The sequence below is a fragment of the Tupaia chinensis genome, unplaced genomic scaffold (genome assembly GCF_000334495.1).
Source record: "Tupaia chinensis unplaced genomic scaffold, TupChi_1.0 Scaffold000106_1, whole genome shotgun sequence".
Taxonomy (NCBI): Eukaryota; Metazoa; Chordata; class Mammalia; order Scandentia; family Tupaiidae; genus Tupaia; species Tupaia belangeri.
In genome coordinates this window covers 34,280-50,455 of record NW_006159570.1, presented here as the reverse complement: position 1 = coordinate 50,455, position 16,176 = coordinate 34,280, and the positions used below count along the sequence as shown (strand labels likewise).

General features: G+C 40.7%; 1 protein-coding gene across 1 annotated transcript in view; it reads left to right on the top strand.

Annotated features, from left to right (window-relative positions):
• Window positions 1-5,681: 5,681 nt before the first annotated feature.
• HINT3 (histidine triad nucleotide binding protein 3) overlaps window positions 5,682-16,176 on the top strand; it is a 19,448-nt gene continuing 8,953 nt past the window's right edge. Inside the window, exons 1-3 of the mRNA XM_006143792.3 lie at window positions 5,682-6,029; window positions 12,143-12,260; window positions 15,510-15,579. Of these exons, the coding sequence (XP_006143854.1) occupies window positions 5,859-6,029; window positions 12,143-12,260; window positions 15,510-15,579 (359 nt within the window). The 5' untranslated portion in view covers window positions 5,682-5,858. The remainder of the gene's footprint in view (window positions 6,030-12,142; window positions 12,261-15,509; window positions 15,580-16,176) is intronic.

Below are 16,176 nucleotides of genomic sequence, written 5' to 3'. Positions count from 1 at the left end.
TGTGTGTGTGTGTGTGTGTGTGTGTGTGTGTTTCTCTCTCTAGTCAAATATAATACCAATAACTAAATAAATAAATGAAAAGTTCTTAAAAAAAGAAAGTTGATCATGAAAGGACAATATTAGCAGCTATGCCACCAGTGATGCAATTAACAAAATTATTTCGCCCACCATTTTCTGATGTATAAAATCCATTCATCCACTTCATTTATACAAGTGATGTTTTTCCTTTGCCTACTGTGTGCCAGATACCAGGCTGGATGATATAGTGAAGAAGGCCATTGTTCCATCAGCAGGGAACGTGTAGTCTAATGCAGGGGTCCCTAAACTTTTTGGCACCAGGGACCAGTTTTGTGAAAGATAATTTTCCACGAATGGGGGGAGGGGGATTTCCACAAACTGTGTGAATTCTGACTTAAAGCCTGTCAGCAGATGCAGTTGTGCAACTGAAGTACAACTTACCACTACAAAGCCTGCCATTACATGCAGCTTAATTGTCATTTGCCACTTACTGATAGGGTTTCGAAATGAGTCTGCAAGCAATTGATATATTATGACCTCTATGCAGTCAAACCTCGCTGCTAATGTTAATCTGTATTTTCAACCACTCCCCAGGGCTAGCATCATTGCCTCAGCTCCACCTCAGACCATCAGGCATTAGCTTCTCATAAGGAGTGCGCAACCTAGTGCAGTTCACAATAGGGTTCGCGCTCCAATGAGAATTGAGGTAGAGTTCAGGCCGTAATGTGAGTGATGGGGAACAGCTGTAAATACAGATGAAGCTTTGCTTGTCTGCCTGATGCTCACCTCCTGCTGTGCAGCCTGGTGTTTTAACAGCCCCTGGGCCACTACAGATCCGTGACCTGGGAGTTGGGGACCCCTAGTCTAATGGGAATAAGTACATGGAGCTACAGAGGCATCTAGCACCCCTCTCTCCTAGTTCTTCTGTCTCACAGGATACTTTTTCTCAGCCATGTTTTATCATATCCCACTTCTCCGATTTAAAAATGCTTGAGTGCTCTGAGCTTAGCTTGGAAATTTTCTCTTTCCTCCTTATGCTTACTCCTTTGACGATCGCTCCTAATTTCATGAAGATAAATAATATATGCTGAAGATTCTAAAATTTCTATCTCGGCCTGGATTTCTCTTTTGAACAAGGATTGTAAGTCCAATTACTAATGATATTGTATTATTGTATTAAATATCTTTTACTAATATTACCTTTACCCTGTCCCGCTGATGTCAAGGATGGGTATATGAATTGCTTTGGACAATGCCACGTGAGTGGAAGTGGCATGGGTCACTTCCGAGAAGATGCCTCGAGAGCCATCAAGAGCTCTACTGTGCTCTTTCTTCCTCTGTCCTGACACCAACAATATTCCAGATACAGGCTTCTGCTTTAGCCTGAGACACAAAGCCACAGCTGAAGTGCAACAGACACAAATGTGAGCAAGAAATAAACCTTTTCGCTTTAAACATTAAGATTTTTTGAATTTTTTGTCTATTGCTACAAACTTAACCTAAACAGATTGAGAGAGGATCTCAACTTAACATGCACAAAATTGAATGGCTAATTTTTTTCCTGCCCCCCCCCATCTTCTGCAGCCTGCAGAGGTTCCCTATTTTGGTAAACAGCAGCTTTAATCTCCCAGTTTTCAGACTAAGAACCTTGGATTTCTCTTTGATTACTCTCTGGAGGTCACACTGCACATATAGGCACCAGGGCTACATTGATAAACAAAACTGACATGAAAGGTAAAAATACCTGTTGATGCTACATTCAAGGGGCATGAGGCTGACAATTATTGTAAGTCTTTAGCTTTTATTCTCAGTGGACTATGGCAGCACTGGCAAATGTTGAGCAGAGGAGGGACATGATCTGGCTTGCATCTTAAAAGGCTCACTCTAGCTGTCAGGTTGAGATTAGGAGTAATGGGGTGGGAGGGTGTTAGAAGATAAGGTCAGAAGTGAGAAGTCTGATTTGGGAGGTGATTACAAAAATTCAGGATGCCGGGTGGAAACATAGTGGTAAAATATGATGTTCTATAAGGCAATTTCACGTGGGAAGGTTTCCAGTTCAAGTCTGGACACCTCCCTGTGTTTGCCAAGCTCACACTTGCCCATGATCCGAGGTTGGCTTAAGGCTGCGAGATAGATAGTGGCATGGAGACCTGGTAGGGTGTCCTTTATCTCACTCTCAGAAGAAAGTAAATAAACTTAAAATATTATTTATGTAAGAGGTGACAGTAACTCAGTAAAGGGTGATTGCAGTGATAACATTAGATACTGGATAGATTTTAAATAATTTCCTGGTGGGTTAGATATGAAGAGTAAAAAGAAAATGTCATGTATGACTTCAATGTTTTTGCCTTGAGTAGCTGGGAGAATTGAGTTTTCCTCAACTGAGATGGCAGCAGGTTTGGGCAGGGGAGCAGAGAAGAACTCTTCCCATGGGACCTCAGTTTCAGATGTGTTTATAACATTCTTTACTCAAGTGTATGGGGTGACTGATTAATCAGTCATATATTCAAGTCTGGAATTCAGGGGAGAGGTCTGTGGTAGAGACTTAAATTAGGAGTCATCAGCAAATATTTGGTGTTTAAAGACACATACTGTGTGAGATGACCAAGGGAATGAGAGTAGCAAAAAAGAGAACTAAAACTAAAGCCCTTCCATCTGGAAGAAGAAGTAACAGCAAAGGAGATGGCGAAGGAACAGCCAAGCATGTAGAAAAAGGCCAAAAAAGTATGGTATCCTGGAAACCAAAAGAAAAGTTTATGGGGAAGGGGGATAAATTGTAGCTATGAAGATGACAACTGAAAAGTGATTATTAGATTTAGTGACATGGAGGTGATCTTGACCAGAGTAGATTAGATGGAATCGTGGCAGCAGAAAGCCTTAAAGGCAATGTGAGAGAGAACAGGTGAGTGGGATTGGGTTTAGGCATTTCATTACAAAGAGAGCAAAGAGATGGATTGATCAGTGCTGGGAAAAGTGATGTTTAAAGTTGGCTATTAATGTTTGCATCCATATCCTAAATTATTATTATTATTATTATTTTGGAGAGATTTTCACTGTAGGGCGCGTGCGCTCGCCAGACAGACAGAGAGAGACATAGAGACAGAAAGCGAGAAATCATCCCCCAGGGGGGATGGTCACGCCGCAATCCCTTCTCCTCCATTCTCCTCTCGGGATCCTGGGCACGCACGCACACGCGCCCAGCGTGAGTTTTAAGCCACCGGGTCCGGGACACGAACCACGGTCGACTACGTGGGAGTCCAGCGACATAGCCATTACGCTAACTGCTGGTTCCCATATCCTAAATTATTTTCAAAGATGCTATCCTATCATTCCAGAGTCAGCACAGTCATGCATTAGGCATCATTATCATCTCCATTTATAGAGTTGGGCACAAAAACCTTCAGCACAGGAAGATAAATAACTTAGTCCAAGTTTTCAGAGATAGCCAACTATAGAGTTGCCTGACTACAGAAGTTGCTCCAAAGCAGGGTTGCTGGTAAGCCACTTGGTGGCCTGCGATATTAGAACGCAGTACTCCCTTGCACAAGTAGATTTTATTATTGATTTAAAGTTATTTTATCTAAATTTATTTGTTTATTTTAATTTGACCAGAGAGGGACAGAGTGAGAGAGTGAAAGTGAGAGAGAGAGAGAGAGAGAGAGAGAGAGAGAGAGAGAGCCGCCGAGAGAGAGAGAGAGAGAGAAAGCCGCCAGGTCCGGCACTTGAACCACAGTCAGTCATGTGGGAGTCTAGCACCCTTAACCACCATGCTACCTGCTGGCCCCTGCAAGTAGATTTTAAATTTCATTATCAACATAAATAGTCCCCCCAGTTAGTTACCCAGGATACCCAGTGGCAGTAGCCCTGTCTATGAGTACACAAGTGACTCTAGTTTTACCTGTTTCCACACCAAGACATATTATCCTCTACACAATTTTCAAATATTTTGTATATTGTATATCATCTCCTGAATTGCTTTTGGGAAAGTCTAATCCATTGCTTCTGAACCTTGCCTTAGGCAGCTGAGGAGATGTGACTCTTCAACTATTGCTGAATGAAACATGGGGACCGGTAGTTAGTGTAATGGTTATGTTGCTGGACTTCCACGTAGTCGACTGCAGTTCATGCCCCGGACCCGGTGGCTTAAAACTCATGCTGGGCGCATGTGTGTGTGTGCCCAAGATCCCGAGAAGAGAATGGAGGAGAAGGGATTGTGGTATGGCCATCCCCCCTGGGGGGGGTAATTTCTTGCTTTCTGTCTCTCTGTCTCTGTCTGTCTGGCGAGCGCACGTGCCCTATAGCAAAAACCTCTCCAAAAAAAAAAAAAGAAATAAAATATGTATTGAACATATATATACACAACTACTCGATAAAGCATAACTGCTTTTGATTACTACAATGTAAATTCATTCAAAACATTGCTGAATTCATAGCAGGACTGCTATATATTTTTAAATTCAATGAATACTGAATATGTGACTGGTATTATGAACTAGTTCAAGAAAATTTCTAGCGTTAAAAAAGTAGCTCAGGTCAAAAAGGGTTCTGGGGCCAGATAAACCTTTATAGAACTATGTCACTATCAATTAGTTGTGTTGCTCTGGACAAAGACTTCACAAGTTTACTTTTTCATCTCCAGAGGAGGGGTTACAAAAGTAATCTTGATTTTCCTGACTGTTAGAAAATACATGGTACTTTTTAGGTACTCAGCAAGTGCCAAGAATAAAATGAAAAGCAGAGGTCAAATTAAAATCCATCATGAGGGGCTGGCAGGTGGCGGGGTGCGGGACTCCCACATGATTGACCACGGTTCAAGTCCCGGACCTGGCGGCTTGCTTCCTCACTTTCCTTCTCTCTTTCTCTCTCACACACTCTATCCTTCTCTGGTCAAATTAAAATAAGTAAATAAAGTGAAATAAAATAACTAAAAAAAATATTTAAAAATATCCACCATGAATCCCATGTTAAAAAAGGATACTTTCCCCTTGGGACCCATACTTTATGAAGGGTTTTTGTCTAGTGACAGGAATACTACTACTAAAATTAGAAAGTTACTCGCAGTGGTGAAGCATAATAAGGCATTGGCAGTGAATTCCTGGATTACTTCATAATATCACCTACAGGAATCTGCATTTACTTCTATATGAGGAACATCAGATAAGAAGGACGCTATTTTGATTTGGTCCAGTTAACAAGATTTAAACATACACGTGAAATTTGGTTTTGGACATTTTGAGATTAAACTCCTAACATTTCGTGACTAAAAATTCACACACAAAGCAGCAAATATAATTATGCTGAAAACTAGACCCTAAAATTATTTTTTAAAAAATCAAACAAAGTTTTCTAGACAGACAGCGTAATACACCGTTGGAATAAGAGGCAACTTCGGAGCAACGCCGGTGATTATGCAACAGGCTCCGGTTGGCTGGAGGTCACCGCGCCCTCGTTACGTCACCACGGTGCGCGTTGCGCGCCGGCGCCTCGGCGGACGGCGTGAGTCATGACGCAGGGGCGGGGCGACTCCCGGCGCGCGCTCGCGCGCCTCCTTGCGGCAGCCTGCCCCGAGGCCACCCACTGGACTTGTAGGCTCCATACCCGGACCCCCCGCCGCCCGGTTCAGCCTGCCACGAGGCCACCCACTGGGCTTGTAGGCTCGATACCGTGCCGCCCTGACTCCGGTTTGCTTGGATCAGCGCATGCGCCTAACTTCCTTCACGGCCCAGCGTCAGGCGAGGGGCGACGCCTCGAGGTAATACGGAGGAGGTGCGCGAGGCGGTCTCTGCGCCGGCCCAGTGGTTCTATAGAAGCCGAACCTCCTGGCTGCCAGGGCAGGTGCGATGGCGGAGGAGCAGGTGTCGGCTCCCGATATCAAAGCCGCGGCGACTTCAGAACCTACGGTGTCCGAGGTCGCCGCGAAGTCACCGGACCCCGAGGACTACGACAGCAAGTGCGTGTTCTGCCGCATCGCGAGGCGGCAGAGCACCGACACCGAACTCCTGCACTGCGAGGTGGGCGGTGATGCGCGGTCCGGGGACGGGGCGGGGGTGGGGGCTCGACAGCCCCTGGCATCTCCTGGAGGCTCACGATGTAGAGCAAGGTGGGGAGGATCTGATTGCCATCCAGAGCTGCCCTAAGCAGTGTGGATGGGGTTTGGGGAGGATGGGGAAACGTCCACCCCTCCTCACAGTGTCCTCGAGTTAATGATGAACTTCTCTGGGGTGGGGACGGTTTCCAGCTGTGTCTTTGCATAGAGTAACATTTTGTAGTCTGTGCTTTTATGACAGGGATTCTTTTTACCGCATTGTGTCTAGATCCTGATTTTTAAGTTCTGCACACTCTGATGCTGAAGAGAAAACAGGCATAAACTATAATGGATAACGAAACTGTGAAGAGCTTCTTGTTAAATTGCCTAGAAGTTAGCTGTGGGGAGTGGACCTAAGGTCGAACTATTACTTAATAGCGTCTGATGTGCACTGAAGGTTCATTATTACAGGGGATGTTTGGAAATATTCAGAGTGCTAAGACTTTGCCCAGATATTTTAAAGCAGATATCTGGTGCACACTTTGTTCTGCCGGTTCTTCTTGTCTTTAAAGAAACAACCTTTCAAGATAATTGGCTCCAATGATTGTCTTTTTGGTAGTAATTGTTCATTCATATGTTTAAAAGAAATTGAATTTTCTTCTAAACACCTTGTTTTGAAGACTTGAGTGTTGAACAACATAAAGGACAGTCCGTGTGTAGATTTTGTAACCGACAGAACGAATACAGAGAAGACTGCCAGTTACTGTGTACTGTGCTATGGTCAGGTGGTTTGAAAATATTTCGTAAGGGTGTGGGAGGAGCATCTACCTCAGATTTGAGGAGTTTGGAAAGGCTCTTCAGAAGAAATATCAGGAAGGGGAGAGAAGAATGTTTCAGGTAGCAACTTCAAAATTTATTACAAAGTGGTCATAAAACATCTTGGTACTGTCACAAAAATAGACGCATAGACCAATGCAACAGAATAGAGAATCCAGAAGTAAATCATACAGCCAGTTGCTCTTTGACAAAGGGCACAAGTCAATGCAGTGGAGAAATGAGTCTTTTTCAGCAAATGGTGCTGGAAGAATGAGATATCCACCTGCAGAAAAAGAAACTGGACCTGCTATCTCTCACTGTGACAAGAATCAACTCAAAATGAATCAAAGACTTAAATAGGAAGCCTCAAACTATAAAAATACTAGTAGAAAACTTAGGGGAAACTCTTGAAGATATTGGAGATTTCTTAAATAAACCCATAAAACACAGGCAGTAATCCCTAGAATAGACAAGTAGGATTATATCAGGCTAAAAAAGCTTCCTCACAGCAAAGGAAACAGTAATTAGAGTAAAAAGCAAACCCTCAGAATGGGAGAAAATATTTGCATGTTTCTCCTGAGACAAGTCATGACTTTTTCTCTGTTTTTCTATGCAAAAATGAGTCATGATTTTCTGACAACCCAATAAATTAATACAACTTTTGCAGAAAACAATATAGAGGTTCCTCAAAAACCTACAAGTTGAACTACCAAACGATCCTGTAATCCTACTCCTTGATATTTACCCAAAGGATAGGGAAACACACAGTTAGAAAGACACTTGCATATGCCTGTTTATTTCAGTATTAGTCACAATTGGAGAGTTGTTGTTTTTTTTTTGTTTTTTTTTTGTTTTTGCTTTTTTTGCTTTAAGGTGTGTGTGCTCGCCAGACAGACAGAGACAGATAGAGAGAAATCACACCCCCCCCACCACCCCCCCGGGGAGATGGCCACACCGCAATCACTCTGCTACCCCTTCTCTTCCATTCTCCTCTCGGGATCTTGGGCATGCATGTACATGTGCCTGGCTTGAGTTTTAAGCTACCGGGTCCAGGACTCGAACTGCGGTCGACTACATGGGAGTCCAGAGACATAGTCATTATTGCTATTGCTGGTCACGCAGTATTAGTCACAATTGGTAAGACATGGAATCTTACTAAATATCCCAAAACTGATGACTGGGTTGAAAAACTGGCACATATATACCATAAAATATTACTTGGCTTTAAGAAACAGTGAGACCCTATCATTTATTTCCAAGTGGGCGACTGTAGAAGACTAAATGTTAAGTGAAGTGAGCCAGACTTTGAAAGATACACACTGTATCTTTCCACTTAGTATGTACTGAGTATGTCTGCACCCTATGGCAGAAATGGAAAGATCTGAAGTTATATTAGCGAAGGTAAGTGTAGATACCAGAGATTGTAAGGGAGGGGAGTGGTTGGTAGGGAATGACTGGTAGAGGGTAGGCATGAGGTGTAAAGAGAAGACATTTAACAGACAAAAAAATGTAAAGTTCTCTGTTAAAAGAATATATATATATATATATATATATATATATGATAAATAAAAATAAAAGGTATGTACTGTTTATAAAAGGGATATCTAAAATGTGAAAATGGGAAAAGTTTGAAAAATCAAAGAATAAAAAAGTTATCCTACAAATTCTAACCAAAGAAATTTGGTGTAGCTATATCAAAAAGAGAGAGACTTAATTACAAACACAAAAGAGAGAGAGAGAGGAACAGAAAGGAAAAAGAGAATGTCTTTGGTAGAGAGAACCTCCAGTGGTTCAGTTTGTGCCATAAGAAAACGAACAGACATTGCCTAAGTGGAACATGAAGTGTGAGGGATGAGGGGCCAGATTATTAATAGTGTATTGAAATTCATGTTAAAGAGTCTTATCTTTATCTGAAAAGAAAAGAGAAGCTCCAAGATTTCTGATACTGGGTTGGGAGGAAGTAGTCAAGGAGTTCTAGCCCTTTGAAGGGCTGTTATTGCACCATCCTGGAGAACAATTTGGAGAATGACTGTGGAGACACGGAGACCTATTAGAAGGCTCTTGCAGTAATCTCTCCCGAGGATGGCCTGAAATAAAAATGTTATGGGGATAGTGGGTCAACTTAAGAGATTTTTAGAATGTAAAACATACAGGTAAAAACTTGTTGATAGATATAGATGAGTCAGCTAGGGGCAATTTCTTCCCCCTCCCAGAGGACATTTGGCCATGTCTTCAGATACTGTTGATTGTAAGAGCTGTGTGTGGCAGGGGGTTGGGGGGTTGCTATTGGCATTTAGTGGGTAGAGACTAGGGTTGTTCTTCACAGTGTACAGTGAAGTCCACAGCGTCTCACAACAAAGAACTGTCTGGCCTGAAAATAGCAAAAGCGCCAAGGTTGAGAAACCCTGATTTAGATGTAGGAGAATGAGGAAGAAGAAGGGGGAAGTCAAGGAGGATTTCTGGATTTCTGGCCTGGATAAACTGGTAGTGGTGGTACCATTTTATTAAGATTGAGAATGGAGGAGGAGAACAGATAGCCAGGGTGGAAAAGCACAGAGTAATGAGTTCAGATTGGAGTTGTGGAGTTTGAGGTGTGAAGCGTCTAAGTAGAGATGTTAATTAAATGATTGGATAGTCTGGCACACTAGAGAGGTGAGAGAGATCTGTATCTCTAGTCCAGATTATAGCAACTGTCAGTTTTTAGGTGGACATTGAAAAGATGGGAATCAGAGACATTGCCTAGGAAGCACATGTAGAGTCAAAAGTGAAAGAGGGCTTACCAGAACTCTAAACAATAGTCACATCATTAAGGGACAGGCAGAGGAAGAGGACCTGCAAAAAGGACAGAGAAGGAACAGTCAGAGAAATAGAAGGAAAACTGGAAAAGCTAAGAAATGAGTGGGTCAAGAAGATAGGAATTGTCACCAATAATCTACAGTAATATTAGCTTTTTCTAATCTTCAGATTTGGGTGAGGCATCCTTCTTGTGTACTTGTGGAGAGGCTGAGCTAGATCAGGACTGGTTTTGTCTCTGAAATGGCAGTCATTGACCTTAAGGAGAGCAATTGTAGTTCAGTAGTGAGGCAGAAGGCAGATTGCAGTAGATTGAGGAGAACTCAGGGAATGAAAGAATTATGACACCAAATATAGACAACTGTCACAAGACCTGGCTGTCTAGGGGACGAGGGAGAGGAGATATAGCTATAGGATGAGTGGGGGGTTAAAGAAGGCTTTTAAAAATTGGGACCAACAGATGGCATAATGGTTACATCACTGGGCTCCCATGTAGTTGACCATGGTTTGAGTCCTGGACCCAGTGGCTTAAAATTAACCCTGGACGCGTGTGCACCCAAGATCCCAAGAGGAGAATGGAGGAGAAGGGATTGTGGCATGGCCACCCCCCTGGGGGGCGATTTCTCTCTTTCTTTGCTTCTTTCTTTGCTTCTCTTTCTTTCTTTCTTTCTTTCTTTCTTTCTTTCTTTCTTTCTTTCTTTCTTTCTTTCTTTCTTTCTTTCTTTCTTTCTTTCTTTCTCTCTCTCTCTCTCTCTCTTTTTCTCTCCAGTTAGTACACATGCCCTATTATGAAAATCTCTCTTAAACAACAACAACAACAAAATAGCGAGGACTTAGGTGTGTTCAAATCCAGACTGGAAGATGCTCATAGAGACAGATTTAAAATGACCCAAGGAGGTAGAACTTTGTCCCTTGCAAAGAGACAATTCATCCACTTATTCTTCGCTCAGTGTTCAATGAATGTCTGCTCTAATTTTAGAGGCATGGATGCAGCAGTAAACAAAACATGCAAGAGTCCTCCCCTGTAGGAGCTTACTTTCCAGTCACAGGGAATAGACAATTAGCAAAATAATAAATAACATTGTTATTAGTTGGTGAAAAATAAAGTGGAGGGGGATGCAGATTTAAAATGTTAGAAAAAGCAGCACTAAGAAAGTGGCATTTGGATGAACCCTTGAAGGAAGTAAAGTTGGAATTATGTTTTTTGTTTTTTTTTCAGAAGTAGAAAGTTTGAAACAGGTCCTTTGAAGACCAGGAGAGCAGATCAGGAAAATTGAAGGAATGCTGAACAGTGTTGAGGGTTAGTTTAGGGTGAGGATATTCAGTTTATGGTTATACCAGTCTGCTCAGTTGTGTGATTTTTTTTTTTTTTTACATCATCATTATTATTTTTTTGTCACTCTCCAGCAGCAGCCTGAGTCTAGGTTCAGAGCAGGTAGACAGTTGTGTTGACTCGGGGTTGAGGTGTTACCACACAGGTGTTACAGAAATTCATTGGAGGTACAGTAGTAATATAATGCTATGTGATGCTGGACCCACATGGAAAGGTCCCTGGCTTGTCCCAAGGCTTCCCGTGCACACTGATAGTGTGCATGTGGCCATGATCCAGGCTGGCTGAGGCTGCAGGTAGATCACAGCATGCGGACCCCATGGGGGTGCCTGTCTCTTTTTTTCCATGGAAGAAATAAATGCTCTTAAAAAAAAAAAAAGTGCTTGGGACCAGCAGGTGGTGTGGTGGTTAAGGTGCTGGAGACTCCCACATGGCCAACCACGGTTCAAGTCCTGGACCTGGTGGCTTGCTTTCTCACTTTCCTCTCTCTCTCTTTCTCTCTGTGTCTCTCTCTGGTCAAATTTAAAAAAAATGAATGAATGAATAAATAAATAAATCTTTAAAAAAAAAGAACGTGCAGTGGGACAGAGTTAAGAGTAGCTGATGGGACCTGCAGATGGTGTAGTCGTTGAGTTGCTGGACTCCCATGTAGTAGGCCATGGCTGACCATGTTTGCGTCCTGGACCTGGTGGCTTGCTTTTTCACTTTCCTTCTCTCTCTCTCTCTCTCTGTATCTCCCTCTGGGCAAATTAAAATAAATGAATGAATAAATACAATTAAATAAATAATTCTTTTTAAAAAAGTGTATATTAAGAATGAACAAATCTTAGTTTAGGGTAGGAATGGAGAGATGATAATGAAGTGTTAAAACTCTGAGATTTATTGATGAAGTTTAAATGAGCTTAAATCATAATTGTTTTCCTGAAATTGACTTTATATAAGACTTTTTATTCTTTGGAATAAATGAGCTTGTCTTTATGAACTTAATGAACAATCATAACATTGCTTGATGGGGCTTAGTTGTAACTTTAGTACCATTTTTCTATCAGATTTAGGTTTTGTGATGTTTAAGTCATGATGGAACATTCCTAAATGGGACATTTAGTAAATTCTTTCTAGAAATTTCTAAAAATTGACTGGCAAATATGTTTTTCCTTTAGAATGAAGACCTAGTTTGCTTCAAAGATATCAAGCCAGCAGCACCTCACCATTATCTTGTTGTGCCAAAGAAGCATATAGGAAACTGCAAAGATCTAAGGAAAGATCAAATAGAATTGGGTAAGATGATGATGGTATTCTTCATTCTTATATTGTCTTGAATTGGCATTAGCAATGGCAGTGAAATTGAAAAAGAAAAAGGCTAACCAGGTAGTATAAAACAGGGTCATTATAACTTTTTGAAACTTACATGGTAAGATATTTCAAGATGATACAAAAATAAAGAAAATAATATAATATCCATGTATTCAGCACTCGAATTCAACATTTATTAATGATGACCAATCTTTTTTCATACATTAACATTTTCCCATAGTTGATTGAAAGGGAATTCCAGACATTATGCTATTTAATGTTTAAAATCTATGAAAGATGATGCTTCTTTGTGATCTTTTAAAATTATGACTTTTCTTGACTATGAAAATGAAAGGTACTGGGAACCAGCGGTTAGCATAATGGCTATGTCGCTGGACTCCCATGTAGTCGACCGCGGTTCGTGTCCCAGACCCAGTAGCTTAAATCTCACGCTGGGCGTGTGTGCCTGCATGCCCAAGATCCCGAGAGGAGAATGGAGGAGAAAGGATTGCGGTGTGACCATCCCCCCGGGGGGTGATTTCTCGCTTTCTGTCTCTATGTCTCTCTCTTTCTGTCTGGCGAGCGCACGCGCCCTATAGCGAAAATCTCTCTCTCAAAAAAAAAGAAAGTTACTGTGAAAATTATAATCCAATAAGTCTGATACGGCATATGAGCCAGCATGATCTGTTGGTACCGGTCCTGTAGTTTCCTATAAATTAATAGATTAACAGCAGAGTTTAATTACAAGGTTTTGGTGATGAACTTTAACCTCTGTCGAAGAGATTCTGAATTTTGCCTATTGCTGGATTATTCTGCATTTTCTTGTTCATGCCTGAGTGACTTGGCAGCTGTTGTTTCCCAAGACATTTCCAAGTTCACCTCAAGTCTGCTTTGACAGTCTGTCACTAGGGTTCTGGGCTTAGTTTGGGTAATACTTTATGGTATCTGCAAGATAACTAAATTGAGCTGGACTTTTAAAAGGTAAGTAAGGAACTTCTTTGTTGGAAAACCTTGATGTGTAGTTCAGTAATGTTTAAGCTGTTGGTGGGTATTTTGACAAGGTCTTACCACATCACAATTCCTCTGCCCGAACTTCTCAAGTAGTAATAATCGTAGGTGTACCATTCCGTGTGGCCTGTTTAGGTTGAGCTGGGAACCAAACTTGGGCCTTCCATGTGATCTCAGTCACCACCCAGTGGTGCCCTTCCATCTGCAACACTGTGATGGTCTTTTCTTTCCTTTTCTTTTCTTTTCTTCTTTTTAAATGTAGTATTGAAAAACCTTGGTCTTTTAATTGAGATATTTAGTCTATGAGCATTAATGTTGTCTCTTTCTTAGGTAATAATAAATAAATAAACTTAAAGCCCAGTCAGGATGATGCAGGCAGTAGGGACACTGTTGTGCATTGCTGGAAGCCATGAAGGAAGGCTCTGGGTTCACTCTCCAGGTCTACCTGAGCAGGCTGGATGTGCCTGTTGGCATGCCTGGCTGGCTACAGAGCTCAGAGGATAGTGTCAGCATGAAGACACTGTCAAGGGTGCATCTCCCTCTCTTTGTCTCTCATAAAAAATCTAAAAATATAAAAGAAAAAAAATTTAACTATTAATGTAGTTAGATTTTGATTTACCATCTTGACATTTGTGTTCTATTCATCCCATGTAGTGGTTGTTGCCCTGTTTCTTCTTTCCTACCTTCTTGTGATTTATCAAATATATTTTTTAGTACTTCACTTTAATTAATCTGTTTTTTCTTCCTTCCAGTCAGTGGTTGCTGAGATTACCAACACACATTTTTAATATCATAGTCTATTTAAAGTTAATTCAGTATTAGATCAATTCATGTAAAATGTGAAACTTTGCAATACTTTGTGGTGGTGTCATATTTATTACTTTGTCATACTTTATAATCCCATAGTATTGTTGAAATTATTGCTTGAAAACTCATACATCTTTTAAAGACATTAGAAGTAAAAACATAGTCTTTTGTGTTTACCCATGTGGGTAAATTTTAGGAGAAAAAAAGAAACATTCTGATTTGAAGTAATTTGGTAGCTTTCCCCCCCCCCTTTTTTTTTTTACCATATAGTACTGACTTAGTCATGAAAGTCTGACAGTCTCCCAGCTCAAGCCTGATTAGAGACGTAAAACATTAACTGATGTTACAAAGTATCAATATAGAATTAGTACTCTGTAGATTTTTCTACTTCTCCTTTTAAATACATAATTATTCAGAAACGAAGGAGACCTAAGGTTTGACATTGTGCTTTGAAGAATCCAGGTTATCAAAATTTTTCTATTGGAGAGGTTTATTTTCGCTGAAAAGCCATAAAGCACCTAGAAAAGAAAGATGATAAGGCAGATAGAAATTTGGAAGCCAAAGTTGTTCCACAAAGGTTTGGATAGTTAAGGGTAGGCTGACTTAAAGGAATATTAAATCCCTAATTTGGGCTCAAAGACAAATTCAAAATTTTCCTGTATTTGTTACTAATTCAGTTAATTTATATCTAATTACTTAGTCTGCTTAGAACTAGACCTCAGTAGGGGCAGCTGTCCTAAATAGCCACTTGATAATACTTCCTATTTTTTAAAAAAGAATTATTTCATTTTATTTATTCATTCATTTATTTTATTTTGACCAGAGAGAGACACAGGAAAGAGAGAGAGAGAGAGAGAGAGAGAGAGAGAGAGAGAGAGAGGAAGTGAGAAAGCAAGCCCTCAGGTCTGGAGCTTGAACCAGGCTCCAACACCTTCACCACCACACCACACCACCTGCTGGTCCCTTGATTGTTTAACAGCTGTCCAAAGTGAGCATATATGTGACATTTTGTGGTAGCGATGTACTGGCACTCAACTTGAACCTTTATTTTAGTTGTTGATAAACACATTTCTCAATAACTTGAAGCTATAGATATGTCTTTAAATGTTTACTCATTTGATAAGACTTCTGACTAGGACTTTAAAGTTAAGATTGATAGCAATTCGAGGCTGGCAGGTGGCATGGTGGTAAAAGTGCTGGGCTCCCACATGGCTGACTGCGGTTTGAGTCCTGAACATGGTGACTTGCTTTCTCACTTTCCCCCTCTCTCTGTATGTGTCTTTCTCTGGTCAAATAAAAAAAAAATAGCAATAATAATAATAAATAAAAATAAATAATTCTTTTAAAAAAAAGATTGATAGCAATTTACTGAACTTAATATCCCCTATAGTGTAATGTAATTTCTTTGCTGTTTTACAGTTGAAAACATGGTAGCTGCTGGAAAAACCATTCTTGAAAAGAATAATTTCACTGATTTCGCTAATGTAAGGTATGTATACTTCCAGATAGAAACCAAAATTATAAATCATTGATTTTTCTGGAATGGTATTTCTTCATGGAAAATGGAAGGTAGCAGAGTTTGTGATTTAAATGCAGTTTGTTTTTTAAACTGAGAATATGGTTCATTTATAGCATAAAGTTCATAAAACTTCCTCTCATGTTTCAACATCTTCCAATAATCTCTACTTATAGTTTGAGCAGACAGAATATAAAAGCAGTAGTTACAGGTCTGCCATTCGGTATGTGTATTCCTATAAAACCATAAACTTTGAATTTTCTTAGAAAACCCTTTGTTTTATATGATTTAAGAATACATTACTAGGGCCAGCGGGTGTTGTGGAGGTTAAGGTACTGGATCCCTCATGCCCAACTCCATAGTTTGAGTCCTGGACCAAGCAGCTTGAGAATCACACCGGGCATGTGTGTGGGAGTGCCCAACATCCTGAGAAGAGAGTGGAGGAAAAACGATTGCATCTTGGCCATCCATCCTAGGGGATGATTTCTCATTTTCCATTTTCCTCTCTGTTTTTCTGATAAGTGCATGTACCATATAGCAATATGTATATATATATACACACACACACAT